At 34.1% G+C, this 27,174-nt stretch overlaps 2 protein-coding genes across 3 annotated transcripts; both read right to left on the bottom strand.

The window, feature by feature from the left end:
- Positions 1 to 388: 388 nt before the first annotated feature.
- LOC147406725 (small GTPase LIP1-like) lies at positions 389 to 19,032 on the bottom strand. Its single transcript, XM_086434903.1, has 7 exons — positions 18,436 to 19,032; positions 13,567 to 13,658; positions 13,333 to 13,474; positions 12,356 to 12,660; positions 5,001 to 5,054; positions 4,775 to 4,905; positions 389 to 1,032 (listed from the first exon to the last, which is right to left on the bottom strand). The coding sequence occupies exons 1-7, from the start codon at positions 18,524 to 18,526 to the stop codon at positions 840 to 842; spliced, it is 1,008 nt and encodes a 335-aa protein (XP_086291029.1). The 5' UTR covers positions 18,527 to 19,032; the 3' UTR covers positions 389 to 839.
- A 4,466-nt stretch (positions 19,033 to 23,498) lies between these two features.
- LOC147406724 (putative WRKY transcription factor 51) lies at positions 23,499 to 25,683 on the bottom strand. 2 transcript variants are annotated; one of them, XM_086434902.1, is made up of 3 exons: positions 25,341 to 25,683; positions 25,094 to 25,240; positions 23,499 to 23,798 (listed from the first exon to the last, which is right to left on the bottom strand). In XM_086434902.1, the coding sequence occupies exons 1-3, from the start codon at positions 25,595 to 25,597 to the stop codon at positions 23,609 to 23,611; spliced, it is 594 nt and encodes a 197-aa protein (XP_086291028.1). In that variant the 5' UTR covers positions 25,598 to 25,683; the 3' UTR covers positions 23,499 to 23,608. The 2 variants fall into 2 exon arrangements, with proteins under 2 accessions (XP_086291028.1, XP_086291027.1); XM_086434901.1 differs by having other exon boundaries at positions 25,094 to 25,243; positions 25,341 to 25,677.
- Between the last annotated feature and the right edge of the window lie 1,491 nt (positions 25,684 to 27,174).

The raw sequence follows: 27,174 nt of genomic DNA, 5'->3' as shown, positions 1-27,174 counted from the left end.
TATCAACTAATTTTCAATGGTGAATATATACGTGTCCTTGACATACTGAAACAACTGTCATTAGTATTAACCAATAGGGCATTAATACAAACTAAATTGTTAAGTGGAGCCTTCCTAAAATCATCAGAGACAATGGAGGGTGGATAAAATTAGAGTCATAGTTTGGTACTATAAATAAAATGGAGGATTAAAATCATCGTCAACAGATTTATATACAAAGGATAAAGGAAATAAATCAAAGGGGAGGAAAACTAATTCATATATAAAGGATAAAATAAATAAATAAGGTGCAATTCAAGGAATTTCGAAAATGGCAGAGGAGGGCAAAACTGTTACTAACACGATCCACACATTTTATTTTATCATCCAACATTCACTGTAATATGTAATTACAGTTACCTTGAAAATTTCCCTATTAGATTGAGAGCAATGAATCGCTCATGTAGCATTACACATCCGAGTTTGCTTAAGTTGAAATCAACAAAAATGGCTACATAATGCAATAGAATGAGGTATGACATGATGAGACACCTCGCTTAACCACATACATCTGCAACATTTTCACTTTGAGTAATCCTTTTATCCTTTTTTTTTTGTACTTTTTTTTCCTTTTAATCCGAATCCAAAACTCCTATCTTTCAATACATTTTTTTTTCCCGTTGGGCTGTCTTTGTATACAATCTAACAGCAAAAATAAATTTCCTCATAAAGAATCAATTGGAATTTCAGTTTAAGCATTAAATCATTTCACAGTCAACCAATCCATATGGAGAGAGCACCAGCACCACTGTGGAAAACTTACAGAGATTAACCCACACAATGTAATACCTCCATAATAATCAGACATTAATATCCGTGCGCTTTGATCTGGTGTTGCCAATTTCTGGAGACCCAATCAAGGAGAGTCTCTGAAGATTGTAGTTTTCGGATGCAGACACCGGCTGCTGAGGATAGAGTGTTGGGGGCGGTGTGAGGTTTCGTTGAGCTGGAAGGGGAGGGAGCACATTGTACTTAAATGGGTCACCAATCAAACTGCATTTAATGGGAAAATCAAGTTAGTAAGATTGATCACTAGGGAGGATTAATGTGAAACCCAACCATTGTTGGAGCTGATTTCATTAATAATAATGGTAACAGAAATATGTACTATATATTACAGATTGAAATAATTTCATTTGTGACTACTATGATCAGTAAAACTTGGGACACAAGGAAATAACATAACTACGAATATTACGTCAAAGAAATTCTTAGGGAGTGATTTGGGTAACTGTTCCAAACCTTCGTTTTACAATACTATCATACAGAGGACGGTTGGTTCAATAATAAAGAAGATTGTGTTAGAAAAGGCCAGGTACACAAGGCACGTGCTGGAAGTGGTGACGGGTGTGTCCATGGGATGTTGGACCAAGTCAGGATACCCATGAATTAAAAAGAAAAAAAAAATTCATACAGGAATTTGAACAGAACAGCTGTACACATAAAAGCAATAAGCCTTGGAGATATTTGGACAACCCGTTAACCCCGCCAAGGAGACACCTAATAGGTACTATACGAAAGAATTCAATTAAAGAAGAACTGAAAATTTGCAATTCCCAGAAATAAAAGCACCAACTAGAATCATCCAACAATGTAACTAAAAAGCCAATCCATCAAAGCCATAGGGTGCAACAAAAAGAAGACGAACATCCCACATGAAAGATCTTTTTCAAATGTAACTCTTCTCCAATCACTCATCTCAAACCTAAAACCTGCACCATAAGAGTTGTCCATGATCCTTCCTTTTAGGTAATCTAAATCTCTTCTTGGTTCTATTGTTCCCTTTTTTCTACTTTTCTTTAATAAATTATTCTATAATTATCAAACATAAACAATAATTAAAAAAAATTGTTGGCTGCTATTATTGTTGTGCGCTTTAAAGGTAAGACTCTTTTGATTAATTGGTGTGACTCCAATCAACTAGAAATCCAGATTTTTCGTGTCTCCTTTGTTTGAGTTGAGGGAACGAAATGACTCAATCTAGCTATCACTTTTGCCTCCAAACAATTTTTCAAAGGTGGAGGCGTGGAGTGAGGCACTTCAAAGAGGCTTAAGCCTCACAGGCATTATTTTAAAAGAAAATTCATGGAAAAACCATTTATCTATTTCCAAAGAAGGAAAGATTCGCTATTGTTGATGCTATCTGATCTATAGAATAAATAATAATTTATTAAGGATTTAAAGAAAAATAAAATAAAATAGATCTTTTAAAGCCACTACAAAAAGACACCAATAGCATATGCATGTAAGTTGCGCACCTATTATTATTGGACTTAATAAAAGGTGTGACATCCGTTCTTTTCAAAGGTGTGGAGGATGAGTGGTACGCCTCGTGAACTTTACCAACTTTAATAAAGAGCAGAGAATTATGGGGGAAAGCACCCCTCAATGCCTTTTAAAAACATTACTTCCAAATCATCAAATTGTGAATTTTTCTGGCCCTAAATTCATAGCTCTATCACTTGTTTTTATCCTAGTCAACAGCTACTTTGGGCCCGAATTCTGTTTTCTTTTATAAATCTATGCCAAACTAGTCTATCAGCTCAACTTAAACCCTATACCTACTTCCTGATGTCCAGGCCATATAACCCTAAAACCAGTGTCTTAAATCCTTGATCAAGCCCATTAAAATCTTTATATCATTATTTCAAATTACTTCAAAACCCTGCTGTTCCACATCAATGTCCCATTATTTTTTCTTGTCTTTCTTTCATTTATTGTGACAAACACACTTAATTAGTTTTGATAGCCCTCTATGTAGGAACCAAAAATATCCCTTTCCTAGGGATTAGTAAAATTACTAAATCAAGACAATTGGAACAGTAATCCGATCCAACCAATAAACTCGGTTTGAAAATGTAGGCGGATAGGCCTCTTTGACCGACCCCCTACCCCTTTATTGTTCTCTCTAAGTGGTTCAGCTACCTTGGCCGACCCCTCTCTTGCTTCCTTAAGGTGGTTCTGCCTCCTTGGCCAACCCCTCTCCGTGTTACATCTAGTTGGTTCAGCTACCATGGTCGACCCCTCATTGTTTCACACCTAAAGGAGATTCGGACTCCTCAACGAGCCAACCCAGTCCAACCCCTTGCTATTACGTCCTCCAAAGGAGGTTTGGCCTCCTCAAGGAACCAACCCCTTGTTATTACGTCCCAAGGAGGTTTGGCCTCCTCAAGGAGCCAACCCCTTCTCTCAAACACTTAAATTGATTCGACCAAGTTTTGTCAACAGCAGCTAATGCTACAGCTTCTTCTCCTACTCACCAGCCGATACTACTACCTCTTCTCCTTCTCCTACTCCTAGTCAATAGTTGATACTAATACTACTACTATTACCATTATTTTTCCTCCTACTTTTAAAAATTACTCTAAGGAGATTGATATACTAAGGGAATTGTGTAAAACTACCCAAGAAGCAACATAGCAAAATACTATAACTAGTCCCCATAAAGCTACTCAAGTAGCAAAAGTCATTACAATATACTCTACCGCCAACGTAAAATACATATGGTGCCCGAAAGAATTGCAGACACAACTCAAATGAATCAACTCGAGAAACTGAACAGTCACTGAGTTGGAGCAGTTACATATTTAAGGCCACTCCTCACGTAAGTTACAAGAATCATGAGGAGTGGGTTTTCATTATCATCAAAGCACTATGGGCTTTTATTACCATAAATGCTAGACAACATGGGTGAGTTGTTACAACTGAGTTTACTACCCCCATTAAAGAGCCCAATCTATAAATAGGGAAGCCTCTCCTACTCAAACCTAAGGCACAAAATCACACACAACTCTAGTGCTCTTATTTTCTTATTGCTCTACAATTTTCATTAAGTACTAACTTGATCGTCGGAGACTCCTTGGCCTGCACCACCAATGTCTTTTCAAGTAGAGGCTAAAGAAGAAAACAACCCAAAAAAGAAAGGTTCATCGAAGAAGATGAGCAGAAATTCAGAAGATCATCGGAGAAGAATACGGGAAAATCGCAATAATTGAAATACAGATCTCGAGGAGTGGGAGATCTGAAAAATCCCACACATTCCCAATTTTTTTATAAAGGAACTTTAATACTTTCTTACCAATTGCAAGGTGACTTAAGTTATGAATCTGAATTTCAAAACTATCCTCCAACTTCCCCTCTATACGACTTCTCACAAGATGTATATGGACTCCCTTCCTTTCATGCATGGATATGATCCTGCTTCTTTTCACCAAAGGTATAGAATTTCCATAATTTTCCAACAATTTCATGAATATTTCCCCTCCTACAAGTTCCAACTAGAAGACAACTACCTTTCCTTTTAGCAAAATTTTCATCGATATCACTATTCAGAAGAACACACAAGTGCGTACTGCAAAATCTTTTTTTTACTGCCTTTCATATCTATGAAAAGAATTGTATGCAAAGTTTCACACTTACAACTAGACACATAATTAGAGCAGGAGAATCTAATAGGGTATTAAATACGTCTTTCATTTGTCTCACAATTGCGATTCCCATATTTTAGGAATCTTCATTTAGCAATACGACATTGTTTTCTGGTTATATTTATGATAGATTATTATTTCCCAAGAATGTGAATATAGTATATTTTTCAGTAAATTTTTAGCTAAAAAAACATAAGAAAAATAGGAAATGTACCGTGTAAATTACAATCCTTACTATTAATAGAAATAGAAATTGCAAGCAAATAAGATTTCTCAAAATGTAGTTGTTCGGTAGCAAAAGAACAAACCTTTGAGTCTTGTGGAAATGATCATCATCGCTTAAACTATCGCCCGAGCGGTGTACAGGCCTTGGAGCTGGTGAAACAGACCATGGATTTGGTGCATGTAATTCATCTGAAAAATATCTTCTCCGTATCAACTGTAAAAATGGGTCCATTAATGTTAGATTGCAACAACAATGCTCCATAAAGACGTAAACTATTATGGCAGGACAAGTTACACAGAAAAACAGACCATGTGGAAGAACTTTGTGACAGCTTCCTTGTCATATCTTGCTTCTTTGGCTGCCTGTAGATGTTAAACAGAAACAAAAAAAAATTACATGAGTCACTAACTGAATCAGAAAAATAAAATAAAAGGACTAATCAATCATACTAAAATTATTTATTAGCTAGATTATTGTATTAAATTTTCATAAGTAGTCTAAGGCTATAATTTTTACAAACTAGAATCCAAATTGAAACAATTAAATAATTAGGTCATGGAATTCTGCAGTACAAAACCTCTTTGAACTCCAGTCCATTTCTTTTCTTTCTTTTTTTTAATAGATTTATGAGATTTAATTCACGGAATAGAAAGATATACAAAATTAAAGATCCAAGAGACCTACCAAGATACTTGCAAAAACTAATAGGAGGAAGGTCAAAGAAAAACACCAACTAAAATAACCACCTCACAACATGATGTAGTCTCATTTAAAATCAAAATCCTTATGGATAAACCCCAAAACTGGGAACTTGGGCTAATAGAAGATAAGAGCTTTTAACTTTGAGGACAACATCATGATCGCACTTTTCTCCACTTCAAAGGCACTGTTTCTCTCCTTCCAAAGAACCCAGAATATATCAAATGGCAAATGTTGTAAGAATCCTCCCTCTACAACTAAAGGCTAAGAAGTACCAACATTGGAATAGAACTAAGAAAGTTTTAGGGATAACCCAAGGAATGCGAAAGTGATCAAAAGATACCAAACTACATGAGATACATCATAGTATGAGAATCGAAAACAGTGTACTGTATCCTCACAATATAGAAAACTATATAAGCAGGCTAAATGGAAAAAAAAAAAACACATTGTTTCTTCTTCTTTTTCTGTTTAACCTTTTTTTTATTCAGTAAGTAACACAGTATTTTATTAATGACAAAGGATACACAAAATTAGAAAAAACATTCCCACCAAACACGAGAAGAACATTAACTAAACACAAAAGGCTACCATTTATGGTTCATAGATGCTTTAAAAAAGTAGGCAAATCTAGTTGCACAGAATTAAAAATAAATAAATATACCCCTTTAATATTCTTAGAATGGAATTCCAATCCATAACACTATTCTAATGAAACTGCACAATTCCAGAATCAACATACTTTGAAACTCAAAAGTTGCTCTCCTTCATTATCTCCAAAGCATCCAAAAAATTGCATAGTTGACAACTCTCCTACGGATTTTTCTTCTAAAATCAACAAGACCACCTAATTAACTCAGAAAGTGCCCCTATTTCCTCCTTACAATGAATAAATAGATGACAAATGTTCTGATCTTCCTTACACATCACAATTCTTCTTTGATTCCTGGAATACTAAAACCCCAAATTTAAGCTCAAGACTCAACTGATCCAATTTGAGTAAGAAAATGTTTTCTTTTTTGAATCAGTATCCAGTTTTAGGCATCAGATAAAACCCAGTTTAAGCTTTGCAGAAAACAGCATAAGCTACGATTTTTATATAATTCATAATATGACAAATCAATATCTTTCCATTCCGCTTGGAACTTTATTTTCTTTGTGACAGAAATTCATAACTGTCCCAATTAGGTATAGATTTTATTAAAAAGAACAGCAGTCAAGGCAACACCGGGAAGGGAAACAAAACAAAGCAACAAACGAGCAAAAAAACTTCAAGACCCTCAACAATTACACAACATATTCCACTTAAAGGCTGTTAGAAGATTAGGGTTAAGGAGAGAAGGAGGAAACTAGAGAAAAGAAATGAGTAGGTCACTTCTAATAAAGTTCAGCCTCTCTTTTATATTAAAAACATGTGGTTTGTCGTGTAGGCTTAACTATTGGGCTCATACGAACTTACATTAATGAGAAATAAGACATGGGTACAAAAAGTAAATACGAACTCTAATACTCCCCCTCAAACTGGAGCCTACAAATCTGATATTACAGCTTGGTACAAAAAGTAAGAACGGAACTCCTAGACAATGGTTTTGTGAGAACATCTCCCAACTGATTTTCTAACTTGATATAGGGAGTAGATATCTTCTTAGCCATCACCATACCATAAATAAAGTGGCAATCAATCTCAATGTGCTTGGTTCTCTCGTGGAATACTGAATTACAACCTAAACAAATAGCAGCTTGGTTATCACAATACATAGGCATAGGAGTAAGAACTTCAATCCCCATCTTTTTAAAAGACTCTAAACCCAAAGCATCTCACAGTAAGTGTCATTGCCCTATATTCTGCTTCAGCACTAGAATGAGCTACAACTTGTTTTTTACAATGCCAAGTCACCAAATTACCTCTCACGAAGGTATAATACCAAGAAGTAGATCTAAGATTGGTTCGGCTCCCTACCCAATCAACATCTAAGAAACTAATAATGGATATCAGAGGTGAAGATCTGTACAATAATCCTTTGCTTGGTGACCACTTTAAATACCTCAGTATCCTAAACACAGCATCCCAATGAGTTTGTCGCGAAGCATGTATAAATTGACTAATTACTCCCATAACAATGGTAATATCTAGGCGAGTGACAGTCAACTAGATTAATTTGCCAACTAACCTATGATAACGCCCTGCATCAGGATAAATCTCTCATTGTTTAGCATCAAGCTTAGTGGTGGGATCCATATGAGTATCAGCTAGTTTAGAACCCAAAGTATCAGTCTTAGATAACAAATCTAGAACGTACTTCTTCTGAGACAAACTAATACATTATTTGGAACAAGCTACTTCAATACCCAGCAAAGAAGAACCAAGTCTTTAATGTGAAACTGTTTGGTTAGATGAGTCTTCTAATTTGATATACTACTAGGATCAGTGATGATGATATCATCCACATAAACTATCAACAAAATAATTCCACCAGAAGAGTGCCTCACAAACACTGAATGATTAAAAGTAAACCTAGCAAATCCATTGGGTAGAACAACTAAGCTAAATTTATCAAACCAAGCTCTAGGTGACTACTTCAACCCATAGATTGCCTTTCATAGGTGACACACTAGTCCAGTCTTACCAAAGGCAACATATCAAAGTGCTTGCTCCATATATACCTCATCCTACAAGTCTCCATGTAGAAAATCATTTTTAATATCTAACTGATACAGGGGCCAATCATAACACACTGCAATAGAAATAAGAACTATAATAGAGTTTAAGCGAACCATTAGAGAAAAAGTCTCACAATAATCAACCCCATAAGTTTGTGTGTAACCCCTGACTAAAAAGCAAGCCTCCAACCTCTCAACAGATCCATCAGGAAGATACTTGATTGTATACACTCATCTACACCCCACAACCTACTTCCAAGGTGGAAGTGAAGATAGATCACAAATGTGATTATGATAAAGGTTTGCAATCTCCTCATCCATAGCTAGTTTCCACCCAGATGAGGATAATGCCTGCGTATAAGTAGGAACAGAAATAGCAGACAAGAAAAATGCAAACTAGCAAAATAAATATGACATTCGATGAAAAGACACAAAAACAACAATTGGGTGTTTAGTGCAAAATCTAGTACATTTCCTTAAAGCAATGGGGAAATCACTAGAGGTAGAAGTAGATGTTGGTGGATGTGGAAGAACATCAAATGAAGCTAATGATGGATCTGGGGTTGGCAGAGAAGATTAAGGTACTTCGAAACGAGTGCGTTGATATGCTTGGAAAGGCACAGTGGAAAGATCACCTACAAGAAGAATTGGAAGCATAAGAGAGAGGAGGAAACTGTGAGAGACATCTCTCCTAACGAGATAACACAAGATCCAGTCAAATGAGGCACCAACAGAAGAAAAATAAGGTGTAGACTCAAAGAATGTCACATCAGCACTTACATATTAGTGTTGAGTGACAGGACAATAACACCTATACCCTTTTTGTGGACAAAAGTAACTCAGAAAAACACATTTGATGGATCTTGAGGAAAGTTTATCCAACCCAGACTGAAATGACAGAACAAAACAAACACAACCAAAGACCTAGGAGTAACAACAAAATGATGAACTTGAGGATAAACCAGAGAGAAAGGTGATTGACCATTTAAAATTGATGATAGCATACGATTAATAAGATGACAAACTGTGAAGACAGCATCACCCAGAGAACTTGAGCAACATCATTCTGTTGAGAAGTATTTATACAACTAGTCTAATGAATAATGCCCAGTGTTGTCAAATGCGATTGCACATGCGCATATGCCATTTCTATAAAAAAAAATTGCATATGCCATAGTCGCATATGTGAAATCATGCCATAAAAAGAAATATGCATTGGCATAATGGCCAACGATCAGAAATATGACCATTGGACACAATTTTTTTTTTTTTTCTTTTAAACACTATTTTTCCTATTAATACCCCCCATACTTCTACTACAACATATTATCTACTCTATTCTCTATTCTCTATTCTCTACTCTCTAATACTCTCTAATCTCTACTCTACTCTCTACTACTACTATTAGTCTACTACCATTTCTAAGGTTCAAGATCAAGACTCAAGAGTCTTGAATTGATTCAAGAATCAAGAGTCAAGACTCTCAACTCTCAAGTCTCAAGATCAAGACTCAAGATTCATCATCATTCATCAAGCATTCAAGTCAAGCTTCAAGCCTTCAACTCAAGCATTGTCCGTTGAAGAATCAAGAATTCAAGATCAAGATTCAAGACTCAAGATTCAAGAAACAAGATCAAGAATCAAGATTGGCTGCCCAAGAATACAAGTTATACAACAAGTATACAAGACTCAAGAATCAAGATCAAGATTTAATACATTATACTTATACATCATCAATCATCAAGCATTCACCAATCATCATCTCAAGTCTCTAGTCAACTCACCATCATCTTTATATTTCATTCCAAAATCAAATCTCAACTCTTCACTCTTGACTTGAGGTATATATATATATATATTTGTTAATTTGTTAATTGTTATTGTTAGTTTGTTAGTGATTGTTACTTTAACTTACTATTACTTAGTTAGAGCTTAGAAGTTAGATTAGAAATAGAATTCAGAACATCCTTTGACTCATATTTTGATTACCTAGAGCTTTGAACTTTGAATTTAGAAGTTTTAAATGAGACCAAAGTCACACTCACATTCACACATTAGAATTTAGAAGAACATTACATATTTACATCACACATTTACTATCACTAATACGATCATCGTGTCTTATTCGTTGGCTAACTCTTCCCTAAGGCTAAAATTGATGTAGCGGAAGCGTGTGAATCAATAGATTGGATAAATTGTGTTTAATGGAACACTCAAAATCAATTTGAATCAATAAATTCAATTGATAAACAAGCAATAGCTTGAAAGAAAATAAAGTATAAAGCTAAAAAAAAGTAATTAAAAGGAAAAAGATAATTGAATTGATTATTAATTTTCGGATTTGGAGCTCCTTATATAGATAACTCCATCATAACAACTTGTAATCCTACTAAAATACTAAAAATTAATATTCCTAACCTATCTATAACATAATACTAACTTTCTAATCCTATTAGAACTCAAATTGGAGACTTCTAAGTACTTCTAATTATAGTCTAAATAATAAAAACGAATTTAAAACAAATTAGAAACTAACAAGGAATTGTACTCTTAACATAACTATAAAATAAAAATCCTACTAGAAGTAGAAATAGAAATCCTACTAGAAATAGAAATAAAAATCTAACAAAATTAAAAAACTACTTAGAACTGTAGATGTCCTATATCAAAAATCTAGTGACCCCGATTAGAAATACGGGCATTATCGGTCAAAGTTGTGTATGAGTTATGTGGCTACATAAGTCAAGGTAACATTGCATGCCACAAACAACATCTAGTGCATATGTCGGGATCAAATGCAAGCGCATGTGACAAGATTATACTCGAGATCTGAAGAGAAATCATGGAATACCTGGATAAGACTTCTAGGAAAAAACAAATTGATGTAATGAACTTAGAAAATTACAGCGAAGATGGTGAGATTGATGAGAACGACGATGACATCATCACATATGATACTCCTACGTCGACGGAACGTAGTCGATCACCGGTTCCTCCCCCACGAAGAGCTACTAAAAGAGCTCGAGCACATGGTCCACTTGATAAGTGGTGTAAATCACATCTAGAGGATGTGGTCGATCAAAGAGCAAAGGGTAAAGGTCCTGCTCAAACAACCATAGAATGTACTACTAAAGATAGGAACATTCAGTACATATCTAAAGGGTTACACCAAGCTGGTATTGCTTTCAACACCATTAAACAAAAAAGTTTCCAAATAATGGTGAAAGCAATTAGTCAATCTGGACCAAGCCTCAAACCACCTTCATACCATGAAATACGAGAGCCATGTCTAAGAAAGGAGGTAGAACCTTGGAAAACCTATGGATGTACTCTAATGGCCGATGGATGGGCAGATAGAACCGGTCGAAGAATAATTAACTTTTTAGTTAACTGTCCAACAGGAATAATGTTCCTTAAATCTGTGGATGCTTAGGCCCATTCTCATATAGCCGAGTATTAATTTCAATTGTTAGATAAAACAATTGATGAAATTGGTAATGAACATGTTGTCCAAGTTGTTGAGATACCCTATGTCTTCAAATTAATCAAATGTCCCTTGACCACAGTCTTCTGAGTAAGACTTCTAAAAAATCCTAATTTAAAGTATTGAATGTCTTGGAATGTATCAGGAATGTTTCGTATTGTTTCGGGATTGTCTTGGTATCGTTTCGATTTTTCAAAGAGTCAAAACATTGATCCGAAATGAGATTTTAAACCATGGGTAGAAGTGCTCTGATACTATGTTAAAAGATTAGGGTTAAGAAGAGGAGGAAACTAGAGATGAGAAATGAGTAGGTCACTCCCAAAAGTGTTCGGCCTCTTTATTATAGTAAAAACATGTGATTGGTTGTGTGGGCTTAAGTATTGGGATGATACGACATTAAATAAGAACTCTAACAAAGACAATTTTCAAAACAAGCTCCCTTAAACTCCTTGATCGCCCCGCAACAATAATAATGAGGTCCAAGATGCCTACTCCTACTCATGCACATCCATTTTGTTTAAAACATGAACACCATTCCTAAATTTTGTATACGTGAATCATGAAATATGTGCAAAAGACACTAATGAGAGCTTCTATTGCCACCCCAAAACGTGTGTTAATTCTTTGGTGACTGATATATGAATTGGGGTGGCGTTAGCAAAAGTTAGTGTGGCAATATAATCTCTCAAAAACTAAGATAACAATGATTTATTGGAAGAAAGAATAGTGAGTTCCTGCACTGATATTATAAATTAAAATGAACCAAGAAAATTTTAGACAAATGATAATGAGAAAATCCTAAAAGATAGGAGTTCTTACTGCGAGAAGGCCTCCTCTGCCTGGAAAGCTCTCCGTCAATGGAAGTTCCTCGCTAGATGAAAGCAAGCCTTGCTTCTCAACCCACTGACGAGCAACATCAACAAGATTGCCACTGCTTCCTCTTGGACCCTCCTTTGCAGCAACATCTGCTTTATTACCAATAACAATGTATGGTACAGGAAGGCCACCAGGGCCACCAGATCCTAGAGGGGCTGAGAATGTACCAGCGGCCGCAACCTCTACTGCCCACTTTTGCAAGCTTGTTTTTGTCCTTCTTTGACAGAGATCATATACAAAAATTACACCTACAAATGGATTTTGACCCGAAAAAAAAAATGGAAATTATTGATTATCACTGCATCAAACAAACATAGATTCCCCAAAGAGGTCCATATACTAAATAAAAACAAATAATTGAATAAGGATATGTGACAAAAAGAAGCCATCCCACCCTGCCAGTGCTGTGAAAGTGAGACATTTATAGGGTTTGGGGTCCACCATTCAATGGCTCACCCCAAGGAGACATCAAGTCAAAATGTCCCTATTTAATATCCATAAACAACTAGATAGTTCACCAACTTTTTATGAGCATCCAAACGAATACGTCATAATCTGATTTAGTCGATTTTGACCCAAGAAATCTCCAAATTGGACCCATAAGGTGGAGCATCCCCTCGTCTTGAATGTCTCACATATGTGACAGAGGACCAAAGGATAGCTTCTTCAGTCCTCTCACCCCGATAAAATATGCAAGAGAAAATGTGGTTTCACGTGAATGGCAAAAACCAGATATGGGATCATTCACATTGTGAGATAAAAGGGCATTGGAGTTATTTTTCTTTGACTAAAACAATTTTAAAAACCCAATAAAATTAACTTGATAAACCAATCTCCCATTCATTCTAGGCAAAATCTATGAGCAAATTAAGGCTAAACAGAATATAAAGATGTTGGAAGAAGAATGATGGTTTCCTCACCATTGATTTGTGAATAGAAAAGAGACCGGCAATCTTTGTATCGATCATGTCCTGACACATCCCAAAGCTCAACAAAGAAATCCCTTTCCGCATCACCTTTAATGCTATTAGAGGAGCTACCAGAACTTCCGTACGTTGTGTGCTGAATAAGAGCAGAAGAAATTGAGTGAAGAGCTTCAATTTCAAGCCTCAACCACGAGCTTCCTTAAAGAAACAAAGGAAAATTGAACCTACCAGCACACTGACTGTACAACCCACTGTTTGGGGAGGGCGAGTGATAGAAGACCCTCTAACAATCAGATGGACAAGTGATGTTTTCCCCACACCTGCCATAAGATTGAAGTTTACGATTAAGTTTCGTTATTGATAGCGAAAGAGATGTTCTACCTATGATATAAAGGCAGATAACTAGATAGATAGAATAAAGGAACGGAAATCACTTCATTTTCTAAAGGGGAAAAAAATGCACACGTAAACGCATGCTTTTCCCAAGAGGAAAAACCAAATCAAAGGTATTTTACATAAGAAATCTCTTAAAATTACCTTAACCACAAGCAATTTCTATCTATTTTATTAGACACGTTTGTCTCTTTCAAGAAAAAGTGGATTTGGTGAGATCAAGGTATTAAATTTTAGTTTTGATACTTAGTTCGGTCAGCCTAGAAATGAGACATGGCACGGAAATACTTTGATCAGAGTCGAAATTATACAAATTTCATGGAGCTAGGGAAATATTGTGGTAATAATGAAAAAGTAGAAACTCAAATCAGCCTAGGGCAAATAGAAGAGAAGAAGAAGAGGAGAAAAAGAAGATTGGAGAGAGAGAGAGCCGAACTCACTAACAAGCAGGGTTTGGCTCTCTTAAATATATTAACAATAATTTTTTTAAAAAGAATAAAGTGTGGGGCCCACCCCAGATATCCTATGGCTGCCGCACATAATAGAAGCCCTAGGGGCTGTCACACAAACAGATTCTGCAGAATTCTAACAGAAAATATTGAGGAAATTTTCATTGAAACTGTAAGAAATGACAAGACAAACAAGTAAACACGCTTATAAGTTATCAAACTATAATAAACAACCACTCAGAGCGTGAAAATGAAGAGCAGTAGCATTATGCCAAATGGTAATGCATTATCTGAGAGCCCAACAATAAAAAACAACTACAGTCGCATTAACTACATAAACCTTAATACATATAATACTTGATTAAATGAACATACTATTACGAACTAAATTCACGCATTTATGTATTTCATTTTTTAAAATAGTATGAATAAATTAATAATATACCCAACTTATTAGAATATCAATTTTTTAATTGTGTGCTTATACGAGTGAGTTAATATGCTTGGAATAAATCAATAGAAGATTATATGTAGATATCTAACTAATTCTAGTTCATTTCCACTAATGAATGTATACTACGTGTAATTTACAAGGTCTTTCTACAAGAAATTTATACTTTTTGTTGTTTCTATACATTTTATCAACATTTTTAGAGTTATATATATTTCAAACAATTTTTACTATTTATCGAAATATTTCCAACAAAGTCTTGCAACATCATATCTAGAATTTGATTATTTCAGTCAAAATTTCCCGTTCATCAAAATATTTTGCAAAATGAGTGATGATTTCTACTGAAATATATAAAAAATCGGTCGCTTTTCATGTCAAGACGTGTGGAAATGGAATATTTCAGCATGTTTCATGAAAACATGTCAAAATTTAATACATGTGTGTGACTTTCTTGGTTAAATGCAACTTTGGATTGGAATATTCAAAAGAGCAACAATCTCAGCCAACTACAGTTTCACGAATGTAACCTCTCAATTGAACAACAAATTTACAACTTCTAATATTAGCGGTTAATTTAGAGGCACGGTTTGTTATCTTCCTGTGCAGGAAACATGATTTTCTCAAATTATCATAACAACTAAATAAACTAAAATAAAAAGCTGGTGTAGGACTTCCACAAGGTAACCTATCCCAATGCATCTATTAATTCTGCAACCATGGAATTACTTCATTGACAGAGTGAAAACCTTAAATACCTATAAAATTACCAAAATCATGTCCAGGCAACTGGAGAACCTTTTTCATGTTGCAAAGTTACAACTGGAAGAAATGCCATAAACATATCTTGATGTAGTCTGTATCATGGTTCAAAATTTGTTCAGAATGTTTCAACGGAAAATTCCAGTTTAAGTTGAAACAGGAACAAAGCATTGACCCCAAAACACTGAATATTTCAGAAAGGTTTTTTGGTCGAGACCGTTTCAATTTTATTTGGACCAAAACAATGCCTTGCAACGAGATTATAAACCTTGGTTTGTATTTGAATAGAACCCACAGATAACAACACCCAAAGTTGGGTCCAAACTGCAAGAGGAATAGAGAACACTTCAAAGATAGGCCAAAAATGACAAAAGCCAAGCTTTGTAATCACTAAACTCAATACATGAGTGCAACAACCCTAGGACATCCCAGCAAAAACCATGTCTTCTAACCCAACAGCGTAAGCCAATATCCAATCCAACATAGCTCCAACAGTCCAATAAGGGTAGACCACAAGGGATGATCGAACATAAATATGCAATCATAAAAGAAATCTAAAGGCAAGATCTCAAAAAACAAGCTGTTGAAGCATGGGCATCTTGAATAAATAACAGAAAAGATTACAACTCGAGAAAGCCAGGGTTGGATCCAAATTCAAAACATAGAAAAGGGCAGAGGGTATAAGTGGACATTGCAAACAATGGTAGTAGAGGGTGTTGAATCGTGGCTAGAGCACCAATCTCGAATTATATTACCCAAATAATTCAAGATGAACATTGTAACCATATCAAACACTTCAATTAAGTGTCACTACCTCACATTGTTCTTGAGATCTTGTTTCAAAATAATAAAGATCTTGATGATCTTCATGTCCAAAGGTGATAAATTCAAGATAGCAAGAACAAAGGCTTATTCGTCTGAAAATTCTTCACAAAGAGTATATGCAACCCTGGGATCGATACTCTCGCTCTCACCTGATTACCTATCTAAAATAAAAACATATTCTTCACATTGAACCCTTAAAGAAATAGAGAGGACATTCATCGTAATTTCCTCTTTTTGTAAAAGAAACACTATAAGCTGTCCTCTTCATCAGCCCTACTGAACCCGTCCCAGCAAAAATGAGAATGAAAACTAAGGAGGGAGGATCTCTTTGCCCTAAAACCATAGTAGCTTTTCAGATAACTGATTTCGAGTATAATTAGCGATAATATAGACTTTGCAAAGAGCAAGTAAGCAGAAATTTTGCAAGTGACTATGGTACATCACTATGGAATACCACAAAAAGAACAAAGCCTTATATCAAAGATTTGGGGCTGGCTAAATGAATTATATTCCTGCATTCCAAACTGCAAAAGTTACATCTTTCGTTATTGAAAATGAGTTATCTGCTTTCACTGCCAACATCCACGTTCTTTTGGGTCTTCCTCTTGCTCTTTTAGGACATTCAACTTGAGTATTTCTTCCAATTGAGGTAGTAATTTCCCTTTGTTGAGCATGACAAAACCATTTCAGTCTATTTTCTCTTAATTTATGCTTGTTGGAGCTACATGCATCTCTATGAAATGGGAAAATACATAAAATAGAGGATCACATGGAAGGAAAAAACTTAAGTGGCTAAATTGCGTTACCCAATTCAAGTGAACGGTGAACAATGAAAGTGACTGACAATAGGACTGACTTTCATACTGTGATCTGGCTTAGGTGTTGTACCAACTCTATGGCGACCACTACCTAATTGGATCACGTAAAAACTTGAAGATTGTTAACCACCAAATGAGATTATCTACATATTGAGTCATCTAAATCATTCATAAAGGAACCACGACTAGACTAATCTAGTCATCTCTCCTTTATCCTGATGCCCCATTAAATATTACATGAAGTTGTGCCAGATAACTTGGGTGTCAGTAATAGCTCAAATGCAGCACCTAAATATGATAGACCCATGATAGATCGGTTACCAAACATCATAAACCAGATTGTGGCATGACACAAATTTTAACCATTCCAAGTTGAAGCCATGAGATAAGGATCCTTATTCATATGTAAAGAAATGTACTACAAAATTATTGAACTCAAAACTAGCATATATCTTGTAGGAACTGCATCCAAAAGTCAAGAAAGCTAAAATTACTCAGTTATTTTATAGATTTTCTTTTTCTTTTTTGCATAGAAATTAAGAAGTAAAAGCTTTGCCAACTTGTTAAATTATGATTTGTAAACTTCCATCTCCTCCATCTAAACAAGACAAACACCCCTCTAAGCTAACCAAACAATCCTTTCACCTATAAAAAATGTGAAAGTGCTAGCATTCTGATCACAATCTACAAACTTGAACAAGTACTTGAGAACTTGATGGGTCAACTCAACTAGGTCGACTTGGGCCTAATAATTCACTAAAACCTTTATTACTTACTTCTGACGAATAGACAAGCATTGTGATTTGTGGGTTATCAAGTACACGAAGATGGGGGTTTCATGTCATGGTCCCAAGAAACGTCGAATTTAGGTTTAGAATCTAAGAAAAAACTACAAATCTGAAAGCCCATACACTTCTTATTGACTTGATTTGAGTTTTACAATTTTAGTAGTAATCATTTGGAATATAAAAAAAGTGCCATTTAAGTTCTGCAAAAAAGTTTAAATCTTTCATAGGTAAAATGGGTCACCTTTGAGTCTAATATCATTATAAACCCATCATATCCCTTTATACTCCCTCAAGTTTCCATCAAATGTTTTACAATTTTACATATACTTTAACTATTTGAAATTTGATAAAATATAAGATGACTTATAACTCTTCTGAGTATGTTTGAAAATTCAGTTTGTGATTCTGAGTAAATTAGCTTGGTTCATTAGTCAAGTATACTTAAGATCTCATTGAGTTATACTCCACTTACTAGATTTAACCATTGGGATCTAACAATTAACCATTAAAAAACACAACATATATGAAAATCTAATAAAATAAGCCTGAAGATTTAATTCAAAATTGACAATAAATGAGGAAGGAAAGAACCCATAATCGAAATTGAATACCTGAGTCTCCCACGACAAGTACTCGGACTTGTCCGCATGGAGGGCCGCCATTCTGCTCTCTATTCTCCCTTTCGCGTTCCCTCCAAAACATGTTTTTTTTTTTCAAAATCACTTTCTAATAGGAGTAAAATCAAAGAACCACATCAATCAAGACCCCTCAAACTACACAATCTCCACCAAAAACAACAGATCACGAGATGGGGTTCCTCAGTTCTGGTCTAGAATCCATATCAAACAAAAAACCAAGTCAAGATCTGAGCTTAAAATCAAAGAATCCAATACAAGAACATCCCTGTTAGAGAAGAACTACTATATTGGAACACGAGCCAGTTCTTGAAATTCCTGATTCAACGCAAATTCAAATATTTACAGGCGAAATCCGAAATGGGTTCTCTCCAAAAATAATTTTCAGTCTGAAATACACAAATTTCCTGTCGAAAGCACAAAATGGGTCTCTGAAAATTCGTGTTAAAATTGAGAATCAAGTGAACAAGAACAGAAAAGACGAGATGAAATTAAGTTCACACTCAACAAAAAAATCAAAATTTCAGATTTCTTCATGTGAACTTGGAGAGATCTACAACAGAAACTAATCTGGTACCAATTACAGAGTGCAGGAATTAAATGAGTAATTTTGACCTACAACCCTTGGTTTTTAAACAAATTTTAAATATGCCCCTACTGTTCTTTTTGCAATGCAATTTTATATTTTGACTTGATCCCTTGACCCATTTCCACCGTCAATGACTAACAGGGCACGTTAAGTCTTACTTGAAATGGCAAAAATACCCCTTATCCCAATGAGTAGGACTAGCCTCACAAGTTAGTAAGAAAAAAAGGCCTTACTAAATCAAAACAAAATCTCGAGATTTGCAATAAATCACAAGTATTTGTTTCAACTGCGGAAGAGCTTTAGTAAGGCATTTTTCCTTATGGATTAGTTGATTTTGGGTCTATCATCATAGACCCCAATATTTTTTGGTTTGGTTTTGATTAACCATCTTAGAGACCCATTAGTAAATTTGTTTTAGTTGTAATTTATTTATAAAAATATTAAATAGTCTAATTCAATGTTATGATGAGGTAATTAAAAGAAATGTATTCTTTAGCTAAGATAAGGCTTTAAAGAGGATGCAATTTTTATTTTACTTTATCTTTACAAGAATGTTCTTTGTTTATATTTTTTTATGAATAATGATGAATGCACGCAGTTGGATATGCAACTAATCTGGCAAGGGCATAGAATCGCATATCTTTTTCTTATGTATCTCGATGAAATGGATCCATGGTTTTGTGCCCTTGACATGTCAGCCACGTACCCAATCGCATACCAAAACCACGTGCATTCATCGTGACTCTTTTTTTATTCCTTCTCAATCTCAATTGTAAGAACCTTATTTTCTAAGTTTTATTTTTATTTTTAAATTTTGATTTGCTTAAAGAATTCCCTCTTGGAATTTAGCATCGAGTAAGAGATACATGTTAATTTTTAGGGTATTTTAGAAACACCCCTCTTAAAATTGATATATTAAATTTCCCCCCTTGCAAAATGCAAGATTAGACTTACCTCCTTCACTGTAAGTCAATGTTTCTTTTTGTCAATGATTTAACAGTGAAAATTTGATCTTTTTTTTATTTTGATTTAGTAATTTAAATATTTAAAGAGTCTTTCCAAAAGAAATTCAAGATTTCATTGTTAAATCTAATCTCATAGGCCTTGGGAATTTTTTCCAAAACTTATTGAATAATATTCATGGAATAGTAGATCAAAGCAGTTCACAGAAAAAATATATAACTTTTCAACATCATTTATGTATTAAAATTTTTATCAAAAAGACAAAATAGAAAAAGAACCCAATATGATGATGTTGTTCATGAGTGAGAAGCTTAGAGAGTCCAACATGTGGGAACCATTAAAGGCTTATGGTTGTATTACACAACGCAAGGGCTTTCATGGTTGTGCACCCCCTCGTATATTGTTATCACGTAACTTGAGTCTTCTTGGTCTCTTTCCACTCTTTTTTTTTTTTAAACTTGGCATCCACCACTCGAGCAACAATAGTAAGTAATGCTCAAGTTCAACCCCACAATTTAATTTAAATGAGTATTTAAATATGGGAAAAAAATTTAGTGATGTTTTATATATAGATTAATTTTAAGAATGACTATCCCATAGCGGTGCCATTACGGAGTCAGTCAATGGACCTGGTCCAAATCAGGTCTAGAATTGGTCAAATAATAATCGAATTGAACATTTTTCATTTTATTTTATGGAATTTCAATAAAAGTATTCGAGTTCGATCCAAGTGAGCGAAGAGGGGATTTCATGCCATGGTACCAACAGGCATTCAATTTTGATTTAGAATCTAAGAAAAACTAAAAACCTGAAAGCCCATGAACTTCTTATTGATTCAATTTAATTTTGCAATTTTAGCAATGATCAAGAACCCAGTACAAGACATCCCCCTTAGAGAAGAACAACTATATTGCAACACAACCCAGTTCTTGAAAATCCTGATTCAACGCAAATTCGGAGAATTATAGGAGAAATGGTTTCTATCCAAAATGAATTTTCACTCTGAAATACACAAATTTCCTGTCGAAAGCATGAAATGGGTCTCTAAAAATTCGTGTTAAAATTGAGAATCAGGTGAACAGGTACAAAGACAATGGAAGTGGAATGTAAGTCACACTCAAAAAAAAAATTCGAAATTTCAGATTTCTTATGTGAACTAGGAAAGATCTACAACAAAAACTAATCTCGTGTGGATTACTGAGTGGATGATTTAAATGAATAATTTTTTACCTAAACCCCTCGGTTTTTAAACAAATTTGAGATACCGCTATTGTTCTTTCGAGCAAATTTACTTGAAGGACCCTAATCGAGGGATTTCTTCCTAATTAGTCCCTAAATTTTAGAGTTTTTCTTAATAGTCCATTTAATAAAACTTGTTATTTCTAATCAATCCTTGAATCCTCTCCGGACATCTTTCATCCCTAATCATTTGAATTTACCATTTTTGTCTTTAAAATTTTTGGATTTCTGACATTCCAATCGAGTTTCAGGGACTCTATTTCGATGGAAAAATTTTGAGATGGAAGAAGAAATCATTTCAAGCATTTTGAAGATGCATGTAAAAAAATTAGATTTTCAATTTTTTTTTTACATGTTTTTAGATGAAAATTGATTAAGGATGATTCATTTGATTTGAAATCATCTACACAAGTTGTTATGTCTAGTTTTTAGTAGATCCAAGCTCACCATTTTTTACTGTCAAGTTCGACATTTTTTAAAAAAGTTGTTGAACTCAACAATAAAAGTTGGTGAGCTCGACAATAAAAAGTGGTGAGATCGACACTATATAAAAGTTTTTTAATCTCATTTGTGTTCTTCATTTTTTTTATTATAAATTGTTGAAATAAATAAAAAAATACATGGAAAATGTTCAAAATTAGAAGTATATCATTTTCATTCACCATTCACGATAAATAAATATAAAAAAATCATCAAAAATGATTGGAATCGTCGTTGGAAAAACTAAGTATATGAAGAAGATGAAAAATGAGTAGTTTGGGTATTTTAAAAAATATTAGAACCTGAGATGAGGTTGAGGGACCATTAAGAAATAAATAAAAATCTAAATGGACTATCAAGAAGCCAAGAACTCGAGTACTAATTAGAAAGAAATCCTTCCGTCAAGGCCCTTTAAGTAATTTTCTTTGCTTTCAATGCAATTACGTTGACTTTATCTTGAGACCCATTTCTATTGTCATTGACTCACATAGGGCACGTCAAAATTAAATCATACTTGAAATGATAAATAAACCCCTTATCCCTTAGTAAAAGAATCACTCCAACACACTCGGGGTCGGATTCTGCATCCCTTCCCAACTACCATTTTAGAGTTAGAGGACTTTGAAGGAAACACATTCAGCATCTAGCTCTATTTCTCAATATTTTGGAGAGAAACTTTTTTAATAGGCAAAAAAAAAAAGTGAGTTGTAATTTTATGGAGAGCCATTTTGGATCGCATAGTTGGAGTGCACTTGAGTATCCAACATGACTCTTTATAATGAAATGCCTAGTGAGTATGGAGAGTCTCATTGGAGTTGCTTTAAGGGTGCACAATGTGAAGAAAAAAAAAACCTCATATTTAACAGTCCAAGGCCATCCAATTTTTTATTGGTGATTTTTTTTACAGGTCAAAATCGTCAAATTAATCGATGACGGGAGAAATTTGAATGCTTTAACCCGTTGAATCTAGGGAACATCAACAATTTCAATGACCTTCAGACCTTTGAAATTTGGTACGGCCCATCAAATTTTCTTGTCCAATTTTCCCTTTTTCACATAGTGGTGTCACCTACACTATCCTAATTTTCTAAGGTGTTCTTTCCAAAAGCAAAATTTTCTTAAAGAATTCATTATTGATATCAACTATCATGTGAGAAATTTCATGTTAATTTTTTTATTAAAAATAATTGTCTATCTTATCATAACCAATGGGTCTACGACCAATGGGTAATATAAATTTGACGGGTCAATTCAAATTCCAAGGATTTTATACCCAAAACCGAAACAAAGAAAAATTGGATTGGTGTAGATTTGCTAGAGTACTTTTATAATTTATTTTTTGTGAATTTTGGTAGACAATACGCTCCTTTCTCTCATTATAATAGTAAAGATTTTGGACTGGTGGAGAGTTAATACACTAAATTTTATAGACTTTTAAGAATTATGACCGTAACCCTACTTTGCAAGCTCAAAATTAGACTCCAATCATGATCAAACCTTCATCGATGAATTTTCCATAGTTAGAAGAAGAAGAAAAAAAAAGCTATAATATCCTATAAGAAAAAATTTCAATCGCTTTAGGGTTTCCACTTTCACGTAAAGTTCTGCCTTTGTGGATGAGATTATTAAAAATATTTTTACCAATAAATCTATATTAAAATCATTTCATTCAGAATCCCTTGCTCTATTAAAACGTTGTACTTTCCGGGAATTTCTTCCAAAACTTATTGAATAATATTCATGGAATAGTAGATCAAAGCAATCCACAGAGAAAATATATAACTTTACAACATCATTATGTTCCATCATTTGTGTACTACAAATTTTATCAAAAAGACAAAATAGAAGAAGAAGAAGAAGTAGATATGATGATGTTGTTCACGAGTGAGAAGCTTGAAGAGTCCATCCTGTGGGAACCATTAAAGGCTTATGGTTGTAGTACACAACACAAGGGCTTTCATGGTTGTGCACCCCCTCGTACGTCGTTATCACATAACTTGAGTCTTCTCGGTCTCTTTCCACTCTTTTTTTCACTTGGCACCCACCACTCGAGCAACGATAGTAATTCCTGCTCAAGTTCAACCCCACAATTTAATTTAAATGAGTATTTAAATATATAGATCTCAACTGTACGTTTCGAGTACTAATAATGATAATTTAATTTTAAGAACGACTATCCCATAGTGGTCCCATTACGGAGTCAGTCAATGGACCAGGTCGAAATCACGTTTAGAAGTGGTCCAATAATAATCGAATTGGATATTTTCTTTTATGGAATTTCAATAAAAATATTCGACCTCCATCCAATAACAATGAGATCGGATCAACATAATTTATATAATTTCTCACCTTTTATTGGATCAGGATCCTATTGGATTGGGACATGATTGATCCAAAACCAACCTAATAGGTTATCAAATTGGATCCTTATAGGAACCAAATTCTTGATCTAAATATTTAGTTATCAGATCAGAATGGGTCATATTAGGATCCAATCCACTAACAACCCTAGTTGTCCTTGTTAGTACTCCTGGTTAGATTCCAATCATGGTTTTTAAATTCGTCCGAGATCGAGACGTATCGTCCGAGTTAACTCAGTATCAGATCTGAACGAAACCAACTCACAAAGTCATTTTTTGACCTAGTTTTACGTCTCACAGTATAATTTTTTGAGTTATCTCACGAGACGTCTCAAACGTATCGGAAAACTCGTCTGAGACGACTAGGTATCGGAGCTGAAGGAGACGAGACGCGATACCGAATTTAAAAACCATGATTCCAATGGGAAAAATTGAACATCTTGGGCTGCTTGCAAGCTTGTGAGAAGCCCAAGTACACTTTTAGCTAATAAAAATAAAGCTATAGTCCAATGCAAGCGATGCACATGAGCTTCCTCAGGGATATCAGATGCATCCGATCCAACTAAAACTTGACCTATGTCTATATTATATAGTTTATTTTAATAATATTTTTTAATCAATAAAAAATAATATAAATTGAGATAGTGAAAACAGATATGGAATCTAGGGGAGTCAATGTGTACCCAATTATACTTAAACCAAACTATAACAGGAATCGAAAACTCCAATTTTGGATTCTTTTTTATTGGAATTGATTAAGTTCATGTCTCTTGAAACTAAATTGATTGAGATTAAGGGGAAAAAAATTGGCGATTTCGATTCTGATTCCATTAATTTGATAATTGGAATTGAAACCAGAACCAACCTATTGACAATCCTAATATAAATAAACTAAAATTAACGAAGTACCCGCCTTTAAGCATAATTGAATTAATGATGAATTTACTGATCTCAAATTTTTAAGATAAAACTTTAATGATGAATTTACAAGAGAAAAAATTACCTCGGATTTGGGCTGTCCTTCACGGATTTCTTCCCATATTTTCGCCATTTAAATCCATCATCCATGATTTCTAGCTCCGACTTTGTTCGAAAAGCGACCCTAAACCCCACTTCCATCTTTAATTTCTTCATCCCACTTTTACATTTTCTACTATTAATACATAAACAAACACCAAAGTCAGCTTAAAAATATATAAGAAACAAAACTATATATATATACATATAATAAAACTGATTCAATAACTGACCCTTGCATGTTACTACTTGTTGGTGTTGTGTCATCCTTGTATTCGACGAAATCTTCGATCTTTTCTTGCAAAATAGGATTAATGGGAAATTCATCACATCCGATGTGAGTCGAAGTGGAGTCGTTTTCGGAGCCAGATTCGAATAAGAGATAATCGGAGACTTCAAACTCCATTAAATCCGTTTGATCCATTAGATGAGTGTAATTAGGGTTAGAGTTTTTGAGAAAATCGCTTACCATGAAAGCAGAATCGGCCATGGAAGTGTGAGAGGAGATTTCACTTCAGATGGCTATGGTTGGAATGGATAGTTTGTGCTTCCATTTATTTACCTTTTTTTTCTTTTTTTTTTTCCGCGCTTTCGTGGAGACCTTCGTTTCTGTGGTGCAAGACCAAGTTTCGTTTGGTATACCACGTGTTATTCTTAGTAACATGACACGTATTAATCATTATGTAGATAACGTCAGTATTGTGACGTATGGGAAGTCTATTTTATGAGCTTGTTTTATCTGGTTTAGCTTTTTCACGACTGCAGCACAAAAAAAATAAAATAGTGAGAAATTTTATCTGGTTAGTACCGGTAATCTAATCTTTTTAATTTTTGAAATGGGCGCGTTGAAATAAGAAAAGCATCTACGGTTCTTACACACTTTCTCGTCAGGAAGTACAATCTCGAAGTCATTCCAATATTATTCAAGAAAAATGTTGAAATGACAAAAAGAATTTACTGCGATTCTCACAAGTTTGACGTGGGATGTACACATAACCATAAATGTATTTTCTCGTAATACGAGTAAAAATCATCTACGATTATGTATGCATGTTCACATTAGAATCGTGAGAATCACAGTAAATCTTGTGTCACCCAAGCACGACTCATTATTCAATTTGAAATTCTGACTAAAAACTAACTTTAAAAAAAATAGAATTGTGCTAGAGTGACCTTAAGCTAGAATCTCATATGGCACTTTTTGATGTGAAAGTGGATAAAAATTATAAATGTTTCACTTGTATTTTGATGAAAAATATTTATGGTTACCATACATTTTCACATCAAGAAGAACAAGATGGGGTTTCAGCTTGAGATAACTTCTATTAGAGTAATTAATTATGTTGCATTGTAATATGATGTACTATGGTATACCGTATCATATCTATTGAGATTAAGATAAAATTATATTGATTTAATTGAGATTTATTAGAAATAGAATTTATTTTGAGGTATGATTTGATTTTTATAAAATTCTATTAAGGTTGTTATAATTATTATCAAGATAATCAATAATATATCATTTTTTTTATATGGTATCAGAGCATAATCTTTTTTGAGAGATTGAACTAGCCAATCCACCTTTCACTATTGATGGTATTAACCAGTCTTGTATTCCTTATTCAAAGGAACATGTGATTGCGGGAAGGTATTGAAGTAATTAGTTATGTTTCATTATAATATGGTGTATTACGATATACCGAATCATATTTATTGAGATTAAGATAAAGTTAGATTGGTTTGATTGAGATTTATTAGGAATAAAATTTATCTCTAGATATGATTTGATTTCTATAAAATCCTATTAAGATTATTGGAATTATTATTTAAGAGAATCAATAATATCTCATTCTTCAATTGGCATGTGGAATTTGCATAAAACCATAGATTTTTTCTTGTGTATTTCGAGGAAAAATCAATGGTTATGTGCACACTGCACTTCAGTTGAGTATGTTTTTTTTTTTTAATCATTTCATCACTGTTCTTATTGTAATTAGATTACAAAATATGATTTTCAAGAATCTTAGTTTTAGCTAAACTATGTTTTGGATCGAATTATAAAATTGA

This window comes from Akebia trifoliata, chromosome 3, assembly GCF_017979445.1.
Source record: "Akebia trifoliata isolate Shusen 1 chromosome 3, ASM1797944v1, whole genome shotgun sequence".
NCBI lineage: Eukaryota > Viridiplantae > Streptophyta > Magnoliopsida > Ranunculales > Lardizabalaceae > Akebia > Akebia trifoliata.
This window is presented reverse-complemented; position numbering and strand designations above follow the sequence as displayed.

Excerpts from the sequence above, each read along its gene's own strand:
- LOC147406725 (XM_086434903.1), bottom strand. The coding sequence starts at position 18,526 with ATGTTTTGGAGGGAACGCGAAAGGGAGAATAGAGAGCAGAATGGCGGC. Across the intron at positions 5,055-12,355 it reads GCAGAGGAGGCCTTCTCGCA|GCAGCCAAAGAAGCAAGATA; the intron begins GTAAGAACTCCT and ends TAACATCTACAG. Across the intron at positions 4,906-5,000 it reads TCACAAAGTTCTTCCACATG|TTGATACGGAGAAGATATTT; the intron begins GTCTGTTTTTCT and ends CCATTTTTACAG.
- LOC147406724 (XM_086434901.1), bottom strand. The coding sequence starts at position 25,597 with ATGGCCGATTCTGCTTTCATGGTAAGCGATTTTCTCAAAAACTCTAAC. Across the intron at positions 25,244-25,340 it reads ACAAGTAGTAACATGCAAGG|TAGAAAATGTAAAAGTGGGA; the intron begins GTCAGTTATTGA and ends ATGTATTAATAG. Across the intron at positions 23,799-25,093 it reads AAGGACAGCCCAAATCCGAG|GAATTACTATCGTTGCTCGA; the intron begins GTAATTTTTTCT and ends GAACTTGAGCAG.